Source organism: Pistacia vera, unplaced genomic scaffold (genome assembly GCF_008641045.1).
Source record: "Pistacia vera cultivar Batoury unplaced genomic scaffold, PisVer_v2 Contig22, whole genome shotgun sequence".
Lineage (NCBI taxonomy): Eukaryota > Viridiplantae > Streptophyta > Magnoliopsida > Sapindales > Anacardiaceae > Pistacia > Pistacia vera.
Genome location: NW_022196024.1, coordinates 1,244,123 through 1,258,701, shown reverse-complemented (window position 1 = coordinate 1,258,701; position 14,579 = coordinate 1,244,123). Strand labels below are relative to the sequence as shown.

At 35.4% G+C, this 14,579-nt stretch overlaps 2 protein-coding genes across 5 annotated transcripts; both read left to right on the top strand.

The window, feature by feature from the left end:
* Positions 1-3,759: 3,759 nt before the first annotated feature.
* On the top strand, positions 3,760-6,430 carry LOC116130417 (UDP-N-acetylglucosamine transferase subunit ALG13 homolog). Of its 4 annotated transcripts, none has more exons than XM_031416170.1 (3): positions 3,760-4,715; positions 5,746-5,845; positions 6,285-6,430. In XM_031416170.1, the coding sequence occupies exons 1-3, from the start codon at positions 4,536-4,538 to the stop codon at positions 6,353-6,355; spliced, it is 351 nt and encodes a 116-aa protein (XP_031272030.1). In that variant the 5' UTR covers positions 3,760-4,535; the 3' UTR covers positions 6,356-6,430. The 4 variants fall into 4 exon arrangements, with proteins under 4 accessions (XP_031272030.1, XP_031272029.1, XP_031272032.1 ...); XM_031416169.1 differs by having other exon boundaries at positions 5,743-5,845; XM_031416172.1 differs by having other exon boundaries at positions 5,746-5,816; positions 6,285-6,418.
* Positions 6,431-13,014: 6,584 nt separating this feature from the next.
* LOC116130377 (chromatin assembly factor 1 subunit FAS1-like) lies at positions 13,015-13,694 on the top strand. The gene is made up of 2 exons (XM_031416119.1): positions 13,015-13,376; positions 13,548-13,694. Exons 1-2 carry the CDS (start codon positions 13,140-13,142, stop codon positions 13,692-13,694), a joined length of 384 nt encoding a protein of 127 aa, XP_031271979.1. The 5' UTR covers positions 13,015-13,139.
* Positions 13,695-14,579: the final 885 nt, after the last annotated feature.

Sequence of the window (14,579 nt, the reverse complement as noted above, 5' to 3'; positions counted from 1 at the left end):
CTGGGGCCGGAGACAAGGGTCCCCTGCCCATGCCCATCCCTACGCAACAGGTGTGTTTTGGATAGATTTCAAACCTTAAGGGAGTCATTGATAATTATTTAGGGGTGTTTTTTATGAATTTCAAATGTTTAAGAACTAAAAAACCTTAGTTTACAATTTAGTCTCTATCTAATGTAGGAAGTTGGTAAGTAGGATCAAGCAGTCGCTCTCCATCGGCATAGTATTCGTGATCAACTACTAGCAAATGCATCTGTATTAATATTGAGAAATGATTATGTTATCACAAAATAACTAAAATTGGTATAGAAGATTCTAACTTGACGTAATCAATAGAGACGAAAAAAGGGGTGAAGAAACTTCACATTCCCAGGGGAGAGGGACTTGTAGTAGCAGAAATTCTATGCCTGTAATTCTTTCAATTTGTTTCATTAATTTCTTTCAATTTGTTTCATTAATTCTTATCTTTGTTCTGTAATCTGCTACTCAACCTTGGTAGGTGTACATTAGATAAACTTGTTAGGACATACGATACCTTGGCATTCTTTTAATAAATAGTTTATCTTCTTGAAATTTATATATAAAATTCATTGCCACAAGAAAAGAGTTTTCTGTGAAGGAAATTAAGAGTTTCTTTTAACAGTTTCACTTTGCATATATTAGTATTTTTAATAATATATAAGGTGAAAATTGAAGAACTTGCTGCAGCGAAGAAACGATAGAGTATGCTAAGGATAAGTAAAATGAAGTAGCAAGAGAATCGAATATAGTAGACTGCTTTTCTTCTTAATTTCGTACTATTTTATGCATATCATTCATATAATCTTTGAATATTTAGTGCCATTTATGTTTAGACCAAGCAACCATTTACGTAACTATTGTATAAGTCCAATCATGTTAAATCTCAAGTAATATATCCATATAATCATTTATTTACTATTATTAATTCCCGTTTATTCTTTATTAATTAGTTTAACGATACATGATACAATGAGAATTGATTGATGCGTGAGTATTAATGCATTCACCATCCTTAAGCTTTGGTGCATATATATATGCTCGGTCTTTTAAGAGTAAATCAACTACCTCGAATTCTAATTAATTAGACGGCAGATAGAGTAGCTTAACATTTTCGTGCCATGGGTTGGACAAATTAAGCCATTTACGTAGACTATACTCATTTTGAATATCTAATTAATAATCCAATATTCATCAAACATTTATGCTATTTCCCATCACATGCTTATACAGAAAATATGTTGGAGCATGTGGGGCTCAAAGAAAAAAGTGCAAGTTTGGAAAGCCCAAATTTGCTATTGTGGGGTGTCAAAACCCTAGGAATACACAAGTTTGAGATAAGTGAATCATAAGTTAATCAATTGGTTGAGAGATTTAAGTCTAGAAGGTGAGAATACTTGATCACTACATTCTTGTCGTGTTTAGTAATGCATGGCACTGTTACAAAAGGAGAAGTACCTTTTATATGAATAGGCTTTTGTAACCACGTACAAGAAAGGAAATGTCTCTGTTTTATATCAATGGAAAGAAAGTCGAACACATATAAACCCATTTTAATACTTTAAATTGAGTTTCAAATTTAATAATATAATTAAGCTCAAGCGTTTGAAAACCAGGGACAATCAGAAGCAGATCTGCGAGCGTGCATGATGACTTCTGGTATATATATTTATGTTAGTCGTGCTTAATTAATTTTGCCCATGATTATTTTAGTTTATTAAAATTGTGTTTGAAACTTTTAAGTACGAAGTATGGGTTTGAGAGGAGGAAGAACAGAAATTGAGAAAAAGGGGCCACGAAATAAAAATGTGATGTTGGCGTAATTTCCTTGAAAACGATCAAAAACTAAAAAACATGCATAACAGAATGGAAGGTGGATTTCAAACATGCTATTGCCACCTTCATATATAGGAGTTGCATTACGTAATATCATCTTACAACCCACACAAAATTGAAGTGGAAATATTATTAGAGACTTCCGCTTTGCTCATCTGAAAACTCTTTACAGACGGTTCATCTGATGCCTCATGCAGTTAAATCTAGTGTCAGCGGATGGGGTTTAAAATTGTTAAATTCTAAAGTCTCGAGAAAGAGAGCGAGAAAGAGGCCACTCCATAGTCCACACTCCACATTAAAGTTCTAAGCTTTAATAAAACTGTACTACCACAATTTATGTTTGATTATCTTCAGAGATCACTTCAATACCAAATCAATTATTATCACATCATCAATCTTGTTGGTTAGAAGGGTCACCATTCTTTCGGAACGAGAGTTAAAGAGGGTCTGATCACCTTGAATTCTGGGTGCAAAACTGTTCATTTAAAGAGATAAAATTACTTTCTTTATTAATACTAATAGTTAAAACTTGGTCGTGGGTTCAAGTCCTTTCAAGAGCATGATGCTTCCGGTTGGTTTGAGTTTTTTTTTGTATGATCAAAGCTATCTAAACCAGTTTAGGCATAATTTCACTAGTCTTCTAAAATCTTAGAACTATCGGTAGAGTAAAAGTTCTAATTACTAAATTTTGGATGATTCTCTTACTCTTTTAGTTCATGTTAGATATTTTTATATTCTTTTACCTTCGAATCCTTTGGGAAGAGGGTGCTTAGACGGGATTGGTTTGCTATGGCTAGAGATTAACATCCAATCCAGAAAGCCTAATAATTGTACTGTTTAGTGTGGGGTAAGCGTCCGAATGTCCGATCCTGACAAATACATTACTGACACTCACTCTATACAATACTATATATTTTAACATTCCAAGATAACATTATCTCATGTGAACCAATAATAAAAGCACGTGACTGGTTCAGTGGTTCACATGTGAAACTACCTAAATACCTTCTTGAAGGGTGATAGGGTAATTGTGGGCTGACAAGCTTGGGTCCCCAGTCCTTATTATGTAGAACAGCTAGCCCTTGCTGGGTGGACATGGTGCAGGAGGAAGCCAGGAACAGGACACAGAGAGAGACACAGGCTCCTTTATATCAGATAAGATGGTAGTTGGCTGGTGGGAACCAAAGTTTTGGGTAATTGACCTGACCTGATAATGAGCCTCATGAACCCAAATTAGGTTGGATTGGTCTACCAAACCTATAAAAATTACAGGTCCAATCAATCTCCTAACAAACTTTAATTTATTTCAATAATGCATCACCCCCACCAGCTGAAAACAAGGCACCAAGGTATCATTTCATAGCCTAAAAATGTTTACGTGATTGGTGTTAATGGTGTGGTCAATGAAATTCAACATTCAAAATCAACCCCATTTCAAGTCTCTCTCCCTAACTCTGTAAGCTTAATTATCATAAAAAAAGGCAACCTGCAGGCAACTGAGATGTATGGAGGGATGAGTGACAAGAGAGATAGAATAGTATGTGGGAAGAAAGGGAATCCCAAGGAATTTAAAGATCTGACATGAAAAAAAATGGAGAAGAAATACTTTGACCTGTAAAGAAAAAATCCAACAGGATTCGGATTCAAATCCTGAGATAATAATAAGAAGAATAGAATAGTAGCAGATTCTCTCTCTCCTTTCTTTTTCTTTTTTTTTAACACTTTTTGACACTGTTGGAGAACTGTACAAACTCACTTTTGTCCCCTCTTCTTTCAATTCATACTCATTATACAAAGAAACAAGCTTTCACCTCAACTTTAGACATTCCAATCTAGTCTCTTTTCACTTTTTCTGCTAACTTGTTTACCAAATATTCTTTTCCTTCACCATATTCCCTCATCCTGTAAAGAAGCACCGAACTCCACCGTGAACCCGCAGCCCCCACCCACTTAACCAAACCAACACAAGAAATCAATCCCTTACCCAATACAACCCCCAATCAGGAGGAAATCGTGGAAAAACCAGCAAATTCGAGGTGGTATGTGGAGGGAGACCGGCTGGTTTTTGTAGCATCACCGAAAGTTCGAATATTGAAAGGGAAGGTGTATTCACCGTTGAAATTCCGGTGAGTGTTCGATATGCTTTCGGGTGAAACTTTTTTATAAGTGTTTGAATTGAGTTGTTCATATGTCCTCGGTTGCTTCCATTTCCAATTTGGCTATCAATTTAATTTAGAAAATGATCAATTCGGAATCTATTAGAGATTAGGAGAGCGAATTTGTTCTTTTATAGTTAAAATTGAAAGTATAATCATTTGTTTTGCATCCAAAAGATTGAATGCGTTAAAAAAAAAAATCTTATGCTAATGTATCCGTTAGTACTTTAGTAATGAACAAGATAATAATGTAAGTTAATTCCTGCTTGAGATGTTTGTTGTTGCCTTTGATGACTTTAAAGAATGTGGGTTTTTTTTTCCTTAAAAAAAGTTTTTATCTGGGTTGTTTTGTTGCTTTTTGAAATGGGAATGCTTAAGTTATTTATGTCATTTGTTGTGTTTGTTGCTATTGATGAGTGTAAAGCTTGTGATTTTCTTTGATGTCCATGGGTTGGCATTATTAATAGGAGTTCAAGCTTAATTGGTGTGCATTTTAGACAGTAGTAGCTATAGGCAGCAAAGTTATAAATGGGAGGTACTGAAGATAGTGTGGGCTTGAAGAGAATTGTGTTTGTAACTGTGGGAACAACATGCTTTGATGCTCTCGTAAAAGCTGTGGATACTTTGGAAGTGAAACAGGAATTGTCTAGGAGAGGGTACACCCACCTTGTCATTCAAATGGGTCGAGGAACTTATGTGCCCACTAAGGTATTGTCCTACTTTAGTTCAATGGTTATTTGTTTCTCTTTATTTTTTTATTTTTGTTTTTGCTGGTGTAATTGGTTTTTCTTGTTTTTGAATCAAATTGTAAAGTAGAAATTTGTGAGGGTGAAATGGAGATTTCTGATAATGATGTTTTGAGTATTTTGATCTTATTTGCTTTGTTGTTAAGCTGAAGTGTTTATGTAATTTGTAGGAAAGTCTTAAGAAGGTTAAGTAGTGAAATTTGAGGCTGAAGTTCATATATTTGTGAATTCGTAAAAGTTTTTGTTATGAATGCTTAGTTAAGTAATACATTGACTTGTTGGGTTATTGCTGCTTTAAAATTATATTCAACAGGTTAAGTAGCCTTAGGAAAGACCTGTAAACAATTATTAAAAACAAATTCTTTGCATGTAAAAGCATAGGTGGGGGAGACATGGGGAAAAGAAAAGACTTTTTACATTTCAGAGATATGCAGGAAACATGCATGGAGCTCCAACTTAGGAGTTATGGAGCTACATTTTTAGGCACTTCTTGATATAAACATAAGGTAGGCAATAGCAATCTAGAATCCTGCCAGGTCACCAAATAGGGATGTCTAGTCCTGCAGGGGCAAGTGGGAATATAGTTAATAAATATGATGAGAGAACCTTGTTGTGCTTATTAAGGTTAAAGTTTACATTCACAAATTGAATAATATGTTCGTCGTTGGAGTGTGGTTTCAACTAAAAACAGAAGTTTGACTTTTATTTGAACTTTTTGATACATTATCTTGGAAACAATTTAAAGGATAACAATCAACTTTATTTATGATGATGATTAATTATCTTAGACATATCAGTATTATTGTTATAATGCCGCGTTTGGCCATCTGCCAAAGTTTTGTGTGGCACTTGTCAAGGCTCCCTTGTTGCGTCAACAAAAGCAATTTGTTAAGAAGTTTACTTTTACTTCATCAAAAATCCAAAGTGAGGTGATTATATTTTCTTTTGATTTGTAATTTATCATAATTATCTTGAGTTTATTCTGTCAGCAGTCTCTTAGAGAAGATGGGTCCTTTGCTGTAGACTACTTCACTTTTTCATCAAGCATTGCTGATCATCTGAGGTCAGCATCTCTTGTAATTAGTCATGCTGGTTAGCTCATATGATCATTCTTTTCTTTCTTTGTCCAGTCTTTTAATTATTCTTTTTTGATTTCCCTGGGAATATTTCTATTCTGTTGTGTTGTACTGTGCATTTTATTCACGTTCCTGTTAATTGTAGTCTAAATAATTGGCTTTTGTTTTGAGAGGACATGATAATATTCTAAACAATTTTATTGTTTGGTTTGGTTTGTAATGAAATTAGAATATTTTATGGTTTGTAATGAAATCCCTAATTATAAGTCATCTGTTTTAAGATATGCATAGGCTACATGATCTCAGTCAAGTTTTATCTTCTTAGTCTTGATATTTTTTAGGAGTTATGCAGGAGACAGTGTAATTACTTCTTTTTATTAATTTTTTTGATACACTTGCAAGACATGCACATACATGAAGGAATAACATTTTCAATTGGTTCTGCCATGTTGTAGGGTCAGGTAGCATATTTGAGACCTTGCGACTGTCTAAACCCTTAATTGTGGTGGTTAATGAAAGTTGTTAACTAATAGAGACAAAGTAGTAGAAATGGTTGACCCCTCTCTAAAGGGCCAATATTCAAAGAAGGATCTGATTCAGGTCAGCTTAATTCTCTATTGTCTTTAATCACCTTTATTGTTTATTAATTTCATTAAATACCCCCAGAAAAAAAAAGTTTAAAAATTAACAAAAACACCCCCACCTACCCAATACCCATACTTGCCAGATTCCGGCAACCACCATCGATGGTAGCCGGAATCTATCACAACGGCCTACAAACGACCGAAGCTGACCGTTAATTCATCGATCTGGCATTTTCCGGCTAAATCCACAGTGGATTTGGCCGTCAGCAACGACCAAAGAAATGGTCATCGTTGACGGTCAACGACGGCCAAATCTTGGTCACCATTGACTGACAATGACGGCTATATCTTTGGCCATCTCTAACGGTCGAATCTGGACTTTTTCACGGATCTAGTTGGAAAATGCCATATCGATGCCCTACCTGTCAGATCCGACCAGTCTGCGTCGTAACGGCATTTTTCGGCCAGATTTCGGCGGTGATGGCCGAAATTTGGCACTATGGGTGGTGGGAGTGTTTTTGTCATTTTACAACATTTTTATATATTGGGCGAGATTTGCAAAGTCACCTAAATGAGTTAATGAGTTTGTTACGAAACCCTTTTAATAAGTGTCCGTGAATGGTCTCAAAAGCGTGATGGATTATCATTTATTGCTTATTTCGTCACCTTGTGCGGGATTTGCGAATTGACCTAAATGGGTTGTCATAAACGGTTTTGAAAAACGGAATGGATTTTAATCTATACCTTGTTTTATATTCATCTATTATTGTAATTTATAACTTGTAGTATAGAAATATTTTATTAAGGATTATTTGGTTTTATTTGTCTTCTAAAACAAAGTTGAGAATTAGAGCTGATNAAAGCGTGATGGATTATCATTTATTGCTTATTTCGTCACCTTGTGCGGGATTTGCGAATTGACCTAAATGGGTTGTCATAAACGGTTTTGAAAAACGGAATGGATTTTAATCTATACCTTGTTTTATATTCATCTATTATTGTAATTTATAACTTGTAGTATAGAAATATTTTATTAAGGATTATTTGGTTTTATTTGTCTTCTAAAACAAAGTTGAGAATTAGAGCTGATTCCCAAATCCCAAGTCAGAGAGACAGAAGAAATTACAAATGTCCAAAGGATCTGGTGAGGCTCCCGCTCACCTAAGAATTGGAGGGTGGGGCGGTGAAGAAGGAATGGAAGATTGAGGAAAGTAATAAATGTCATCTGTCACATACTGCAAAAAGCCATAGATTCTGCAGTCTAGTCTTTAGACTGAAATTACTCCATCACCATATACGCATTTTTAATATATTTTTTTTTTTTTTCATAACAATCCAAAATATGAAATCTAACTATAATGGAAATTACATAATTCAGTTGCCTAAAGAGATTCAAACATATTTCAAAATAAGTCATACTATAAACCATGCATAGGTATTTGATTCATCTAGCCTCGTGTCAGTCAAAAAAGCCTCTGTTGAGGTAAATATTTTTAAGTTTTGAATTTTAATGTATGAAAATTAATGCTTTTCCATATTATAATTGTGTTTAAGGTTTTGCCAGTGGTAGTTAAGCTTAAGCATATGAAATGCTGCCCATCGCATCATCTCTTATTTCTCTTTTTCTGTTCTGGTTTATTAATGATGGTATTTAATACTCTAAATAGTCAAATCTATTAGATTAATTAAATTTGGCACAACCATTACATGTTGACTCAAACTAAACTACTCCTTTACAAGTTGTATCATTTGGATCTTATAGAGAAAACATCTTGAGCTGAATGTATTTAAACGAATGCTTGTTGGTGGCAAATTCAATTGAGTAATTAATTAATTAATAATTTCTTTATACAGTTAGTAGATGTGGACGACCTTTAATTATATTTCCAAAACCAAATCTTCGACGGTGCTCGTATCTACCATTTTAGAAAAAAACGACTACGTTTCTAAAATCTAGGGTTTGAGGCTTGAGGAAGAAGATGATTTTGTCAGAAGAATGAAGAAAGACTTTTTATTTTCCACCTGATTGAAAACATTTGTCACAAATAGATAACGAGCTTTTCCCTTGTTATCTATTTGTGACAACCTAACAGTTGTTCACAACGGGCTGAGGCCCAGCACAGTCCATAACAAGTAAAAATTCAAAAAACCGATTTAAAATGAAGTAAACAGTAACTGCTTCAGTTACCTTTTCACTTCTCTTACTCGATGAATCAGATGTACTTGCTCTGCATAAAGACTGGTCATTTTGGCATAATGAAGTAGTTTTACTGTAGGTTTGGTCTGACGGGGCTTCTTCTGATGATTCTCTTAGCTTGACAGCTACGAAGATTTGATGTCAAGTGGGGATCAAACGGAACGCGAAGGGAAAGCCAAAGGTGAGATACTTTATAATCGCAATGTGTAGGACTTAATAAAGATGGGAAAGTAATAGGTAAATTTATAATACACTCTCGACATCTCTTTTTTCAAACTCTCCAGATCTCTTGTCTTAAACACTCTTTCTTTCAAACTCTTTGTATTTNTAATAAGTAAAAATTCAAAAAATAGATTTAAAATGAAGTAAACAGTAACTGCTTCAGTTACCTTTTCACTCCTCTTACTCGATGAATCAGATGTACTTGCTCTGTATAAAGAATGGTCATTCTGGCATGATGAAGTAGTTTTACTGTAGGTTTGGTCTGACGGGGCTTCTTCTGATGATTTCCTTAGTTTGACAGCTACGAAGATTTGATGTCAGGTGAGGATTAAACGGAACGCGAAGAGAAAGTCAAAAGTGAGATACTTTATAATCGCGATGTGTAGGACTTAATAAAGATGGGAAAGCAATAGGTAAATTTATAATACACTCTCGACATCTCTTTTTTCAAACTCTCCAGATCTCTTGTCTTAAACACTCTTTCTTTCAAACTCTTTGTATTTCTTGTTTCAAACTCTATAATGGCTGGAGTACCACTAACTCGGAATGAAATCAACAACTTTACATTTATATTGTTACTTAGAAGAAATAGGCAGTATATCGGCAATCGTATCCATCCTACAACGGCAGAGATAAGAATGGAAAGCCAGATGTTAACATTGACTCTTTTGTTTATGCATCAACCCGGGTGGCGACGATGACGATGACGACGATGACTACTAACTCTAGGATAGCCTAGATGCTCTTTTGTTTATGCATGCCTATCTTATTGAAGTTTTTCCTGTTTGATGAAAAACTTAAACGCCACCCGGGTTGTTCTGCGGGGGGTTATTGCCGCCACCCGAGTTGATGCCGTCGTCAGGGGCCAAGCCTCTGAGTTCTTGCAAAACAAATATAGCCATGTCTCTCAACATGGGCGGCAGTTGATTCGTTGTCAAGACGCCGACGATTGCTCTGAACTACAAAATGAAAAAAAATGAAAATTAGTATGGCTAAGCAAATGAAAACAAATTATTTAACTAAATACCTCAAAAATTTCCAAATCCGCAAGGGTCTGAAACCGTCGGCCTAATAATTGTTGAAGAGTCAAATGTTAACATCCGGCTCTCCATTCTTATCTCTGCCGTCGTAGGATGGATACGATTGCCGATATACTGCCTATTTCTTCTAAGTAACAATATAAATGTAAAACCTACAGTAACAATATATTGTTACTTAGAAGAAATAGGCAGTATAACAGCAATCGTATCCATCCTACAACGATAGAGATAAGAATGGACAGCCGGATTTTAACATTGACTCTTCAACAATTATTAGGTCGGCGGTTCCAGACCCTTGCGAATTTAGAAATTTTTTAGGTATTTAGTTAAATAATTTGTTTTCAGTTGCTTACCCATACTAATTTCCGTTTTTTTCATTTTGTAGTTCGGGGCAATCGTCGGCGCTTTGACAACAAATCAACTGCCGCCCATGTTGAGAGACATGGCTATACTTGTTTTGCGAGAACTCAAAGGCTTGGCCCCTGACAACGACATCAACCCGGGTGGCGGCAATAACCCTCCGTAGAACAACTTGGGTGGCGTTGAAGTTTTTCATCAAATAGGAAAAACTTCAATAAGATAGGCATGCATAAACAAAAGAGCATCTAGGCTACCCTAGAGTTAGTAGTCATCGTGGTCGTCGTCATCGCCGCCACCCGGGTTGATGCCGTCGTCAGGGGCCAAGCCTCTGAGTTCTCGCAAAACAAGTATAGACACGTCTCTCAACATAGGCAATAGTTGATTCGTTGTCAAGGCGCCAACGATTGCCCTAAACTACAAAATGAAAAAAACAGAAATTAGTATGAGTAAGCAAATGAAAACAAATTATTTAAATAAATGCCTCAAAAATTTCCAAATCCGCAGGGGTCTGGAACCGTCGACCTAATAATTGTTGAAGAGTCAATGTTAAAATCCAGCTCTCCATTCTTATCTCTGTCGTTATAGGATGGATACGATTGTCGCTATACTGCCTATTTCTTCTAAGTAACAATGTAAATGTAAAGTTGTTGATTTCGTTCCGAGTTAGTGGTACTCCAGCCATTTTAGAGTTTGAAACAAGAAATACAAAGAGTTTGAAAGAAAGAGAGTTTAAGACAAGAGATCTGAAGAGTTTGAAAAAAGAGATGTCGAGAGTGTATTATAAATTTACCTGTTGCTTTCCCATTTTTATTAAGTCCTACATGTCGCGATTATAAAGTATCTCACCTTTTGCTTTCCCTTCGCGTTCCGTTTGATCCCCACCTGACATCAAATCTTCGTAGCTGTCAAGCTAAGAGAATCATCAGAAGAAGCCCCGTCAAACCAAACCTACAGTAAAACTACTTCATCATGCCAAAATGACCAGTCTTTATGCAGAGTAAGTACATCTGATTCATCGAGTAAGAGGAATGAAAAGGTAGCTGAAGCAGTTACTGTTTACTTCATTCTAGCATGATGAAGTAGTTTTACTGTAGGTTTGGTCTGACGAGGCTTCTTCTGATGATTCTCTTAGCTTGACAGCTACGAAGATTTGATGTCAGGTGGGGATCAAACGGAAAGCGAAGGGAAAGCCAAAGGTGAGATACTTTATAATCGCGACGGGTAGGACTTAATAAAGATGGGAAAGCAACAGGTAAATTTATAATACATTCTCGACATCTCTTTTTTCAAACTCTTCAGATCTCTTGTCTTAAACTCTTTTTCTTTCAAACTCTTTGTATTTCTTGTTTCAAACTCTTTGTATTTCTTGTTTCAAACTCTATAATGGCTGGAGTATCACTAACTCGAAACGAAATCAACAACTTTACATTTATATTGTTACTTAAAAGAAATAGGCAGTATAGCGGTAATCGTATCCATCCTACAACGACAGAGATAAGAATGGAGAGCCGGATTTTAACATTCACTCTGCAACAATTATTAGGTCGGCGGTTCCAGACCCTTGCGAATTTGAAAATTTTTGAGATATTTAGTTAAATAATTTGTTTTCATTTGCTTACTCATACTAATTTTCCTTTTTTTCATTTTGTAATTCGGGGCAATCACCGGCGCCTTAACAACAAATCAACTGCCCCCCATGTTGAGAGATATGGCTATACTTTTTTTGCGAGAACTCAGAGGCTTGGCCCCTAACGACAGCATCAACCCAGGTGGCGGCAATAAGCCCCCGCAGAACAACCCGGGTGGCGTTGAAGTTTTTCATCAAATAGGAAAAACTTCAATAAGGTAGGCACGCATAAACAAAAGAGCATCTAGGCTATCCTAGAGTTAGTAGTCATCATCATCGCCGCCACCCGGGTTGATGCCGTCGTCAGGGGCCAGGCCTTTAAGTTCTCGCAAAACAAGTATAGCCACGTCTCTCAACATGGGCAGCAGTTGATTCGTTGTCAAGGCACCGACGATTGCCCCGAACTACAAAATGAAAAACACGGAAATTAGTATGAGTAAGTAAATGAAAACAAATTATTTAACTAAATACCTCAAAAATTTCCAAATCCGCAAGGGTTTGGAACTGTCGGCCTAATAATTGTTGAAGAGTCAAATGTTAACATCCGGCTCTCCATTCTTATCTCTTCCATCGTAGGATGGATACGATTGCCGATATACTGCCTATTTCTTCTAAGTAACAATATAAATGTAAAGTTGTTGATTTCGTTCCGAGTTAGTGGTACTCCAGCCATTATAGAATTTGAAACAAGAAATACAAAGAGTTTGAAAGAAAGAGAGTTTAAGACAAGAGATCTGGAGAGTTTGAAAAAAGAGATGTCGAGAGTGTATTATAAATTTAGCTGTTGCTTTCCCATCTTTATTAAGTCCTACACGTTGCGATTATAAAGTATCTCACCTTTGGCTTTCCCTTCGCGTTCCGTTTGATCCCCACTTGACATCAAATCTTCGTAGCTGTCAAGCTAAGAGAATCATCAGAAGAAGCCTTGTCAGACCAAACCTACAGTAAAACTACTTCATCATGCCCGAATGACCAGTCTTTATACAGAGCAAGTACATCTGATTCATCGAGTAAGAGAAGTGAAAAGGTAGCTGAAGCAGTTACTGTTTACTTCATTTTAAATCTGTTTTTTGAATTTTTACTTGTTATGGACCGTGCTGGGCCTCAGCCCGTTGTGAACAACTGTCAGGCACCGTTGAAGATCGGCCTCTGTGAAACGTAAGAGAGCGTGTTTGGTACTTACCACAGAAGAGAAAGAGAGTCAACGAAGAACTATAGGGTCTTTTTCGGTACTACCACGAAATGATTACAGGTCAAAGATTGAGTTTTGATTTCACCGCATGCAGTGGTTCGTTAAACAAATCGGTGGTGGCATTGATGGAGGAGAGTTCATTACTGTTGTTGAATTGGTGGAAGAGATTCACATGAAGGTCAAGGAGAATGAGAATGTGGGTTTGACTTTGGCCGCCGTGAAGAGTGCGGTGGTATGTGTTGGACACAGAGTAATGTATGGATTTCCAAATGTTGATGCTGATGTGTTGGAGGATCATACTCAGGCTTGTCTCTGGTGTTGGGAGGTAACTACTTTGTGAATTTTTTATTTTATTCATTGCTGGTTTCAGTTATTGTTACCCAATCTAATTTGTGATATACTCACTTAGAATTACTAATTTACCATTGGACTGTTATCTGGTCAATGGCGTAGCAATTAGGGTTCAGCTATTTGAAATTCTGTACTTTTTTAACAGACCAGAGATGTGAAGTTGCTTCCGAATTCTGTGCGTGGGGCATTGAAAATTCGGCGGATGTGTAGGAGGAAGATTCATGAGAGGATTACTGCTGTTTCTGGTAAATTTTTCTGGATAAGATGGAAACATGGAGACATTTTCTTTTAATGATTCTGAGCAATATATATTCTAATACATAGAAATATTATAAAATAATNAGTAAGAGGAGTGAAAAGGTAGCTGAAGAAGTTATTGTTTACTTCTTTTTAAATCTGTTTTTTGAATTTTTACTTGTTATGGACTGTACTGGGCCTCGGCCTGTTGTGAATAATTGTCAGGTTATCACAAATAGATAACAAGGGCCTCAGAACTCGAGGTATCCCATGTATTAGATTCAGTAAATATCCCTCATGCCTTATTATGTATAAGTCCAGATTTAGCCGTTAGCGACGGCCAAAATATAATTAAGTAACGTTATAAAATTATAATTAATTAAGTAATCATTTAACTATAATGTAATGTTATAATTGATTAAGTATGATATTTAACTAGTAATTAAATGTATTAATGTTTATCAATTTATCATATATAATTAATTAATTCCAAATTTATTATAGATATACTTAGAACTTGATAATTGAAGTAAATAATTAAATATATTATTACTCAATCAAATATACTATTTTATTCAAAAATAATTATTTTAATAACATTAAAAATGTAAAACACTTTTAATTGGATCATAATTCCAATTATTCACTTAATTAATCAAAACTTTAATATTAATGTATTATAAATATGTTTAAGCTTTTAATATGGTGTAATTTATATGTAATAAGTATAATTGTATTCGTATATTTATTTAATTAGGTTATTCTAAAAATTTAACTTTTTCTATTTTAAATTTTTTTATATGTAAAAAAATAGAAACCCTTCATTATTCACGTTTCACAAATATTTTATTGTAGTCCAGGTTCTAAACAAGTTCCAAAACAATTCCAAACAGGTTCCAAACATGTTACAAATAGGTTCCAAAACAGGTTCCAAACAGGT

Bases quoted from the DNA above. Each gene is read 5' to 3' on its own strand.
- LOC116130417 (XM_031416169.1), top strand. From the start codon at position 4,536: ATGGGAGGTACTGAAGATAGTGTGGGCTTGAAGAGAATTGTGTTTGTA. The intron at 4,716-5,742 runs GTATTGTCCTAC...TTATTCTGTCAG, and splicing joins GAACTTATGTGCCCACTAAG to CAGTCTCTTAGAGAAGATGG. The intron at 5,846-6,284 runs GTTAGCTCATAT...GCCATGTTGTAG, and splicing joins TCTTGTAATTAGTCATGCTG to GGTCAGGTAGCATATTTGAG.
- LOC116130377 (XM_031416119.1), top strand. From the start codon at position 13,140: ATGCAGTGGTTCGTTAAACAAATCGGTGGTGGCATTGATGGAGGAGAG. The intron at 13,377-13,547 runs GTAACTACTTTG...CTTTTTTAACAG, and splicing joins CTTGTCTCTGGTGTTGGGAG to ACCAGAGATGTGAAGTTGCT.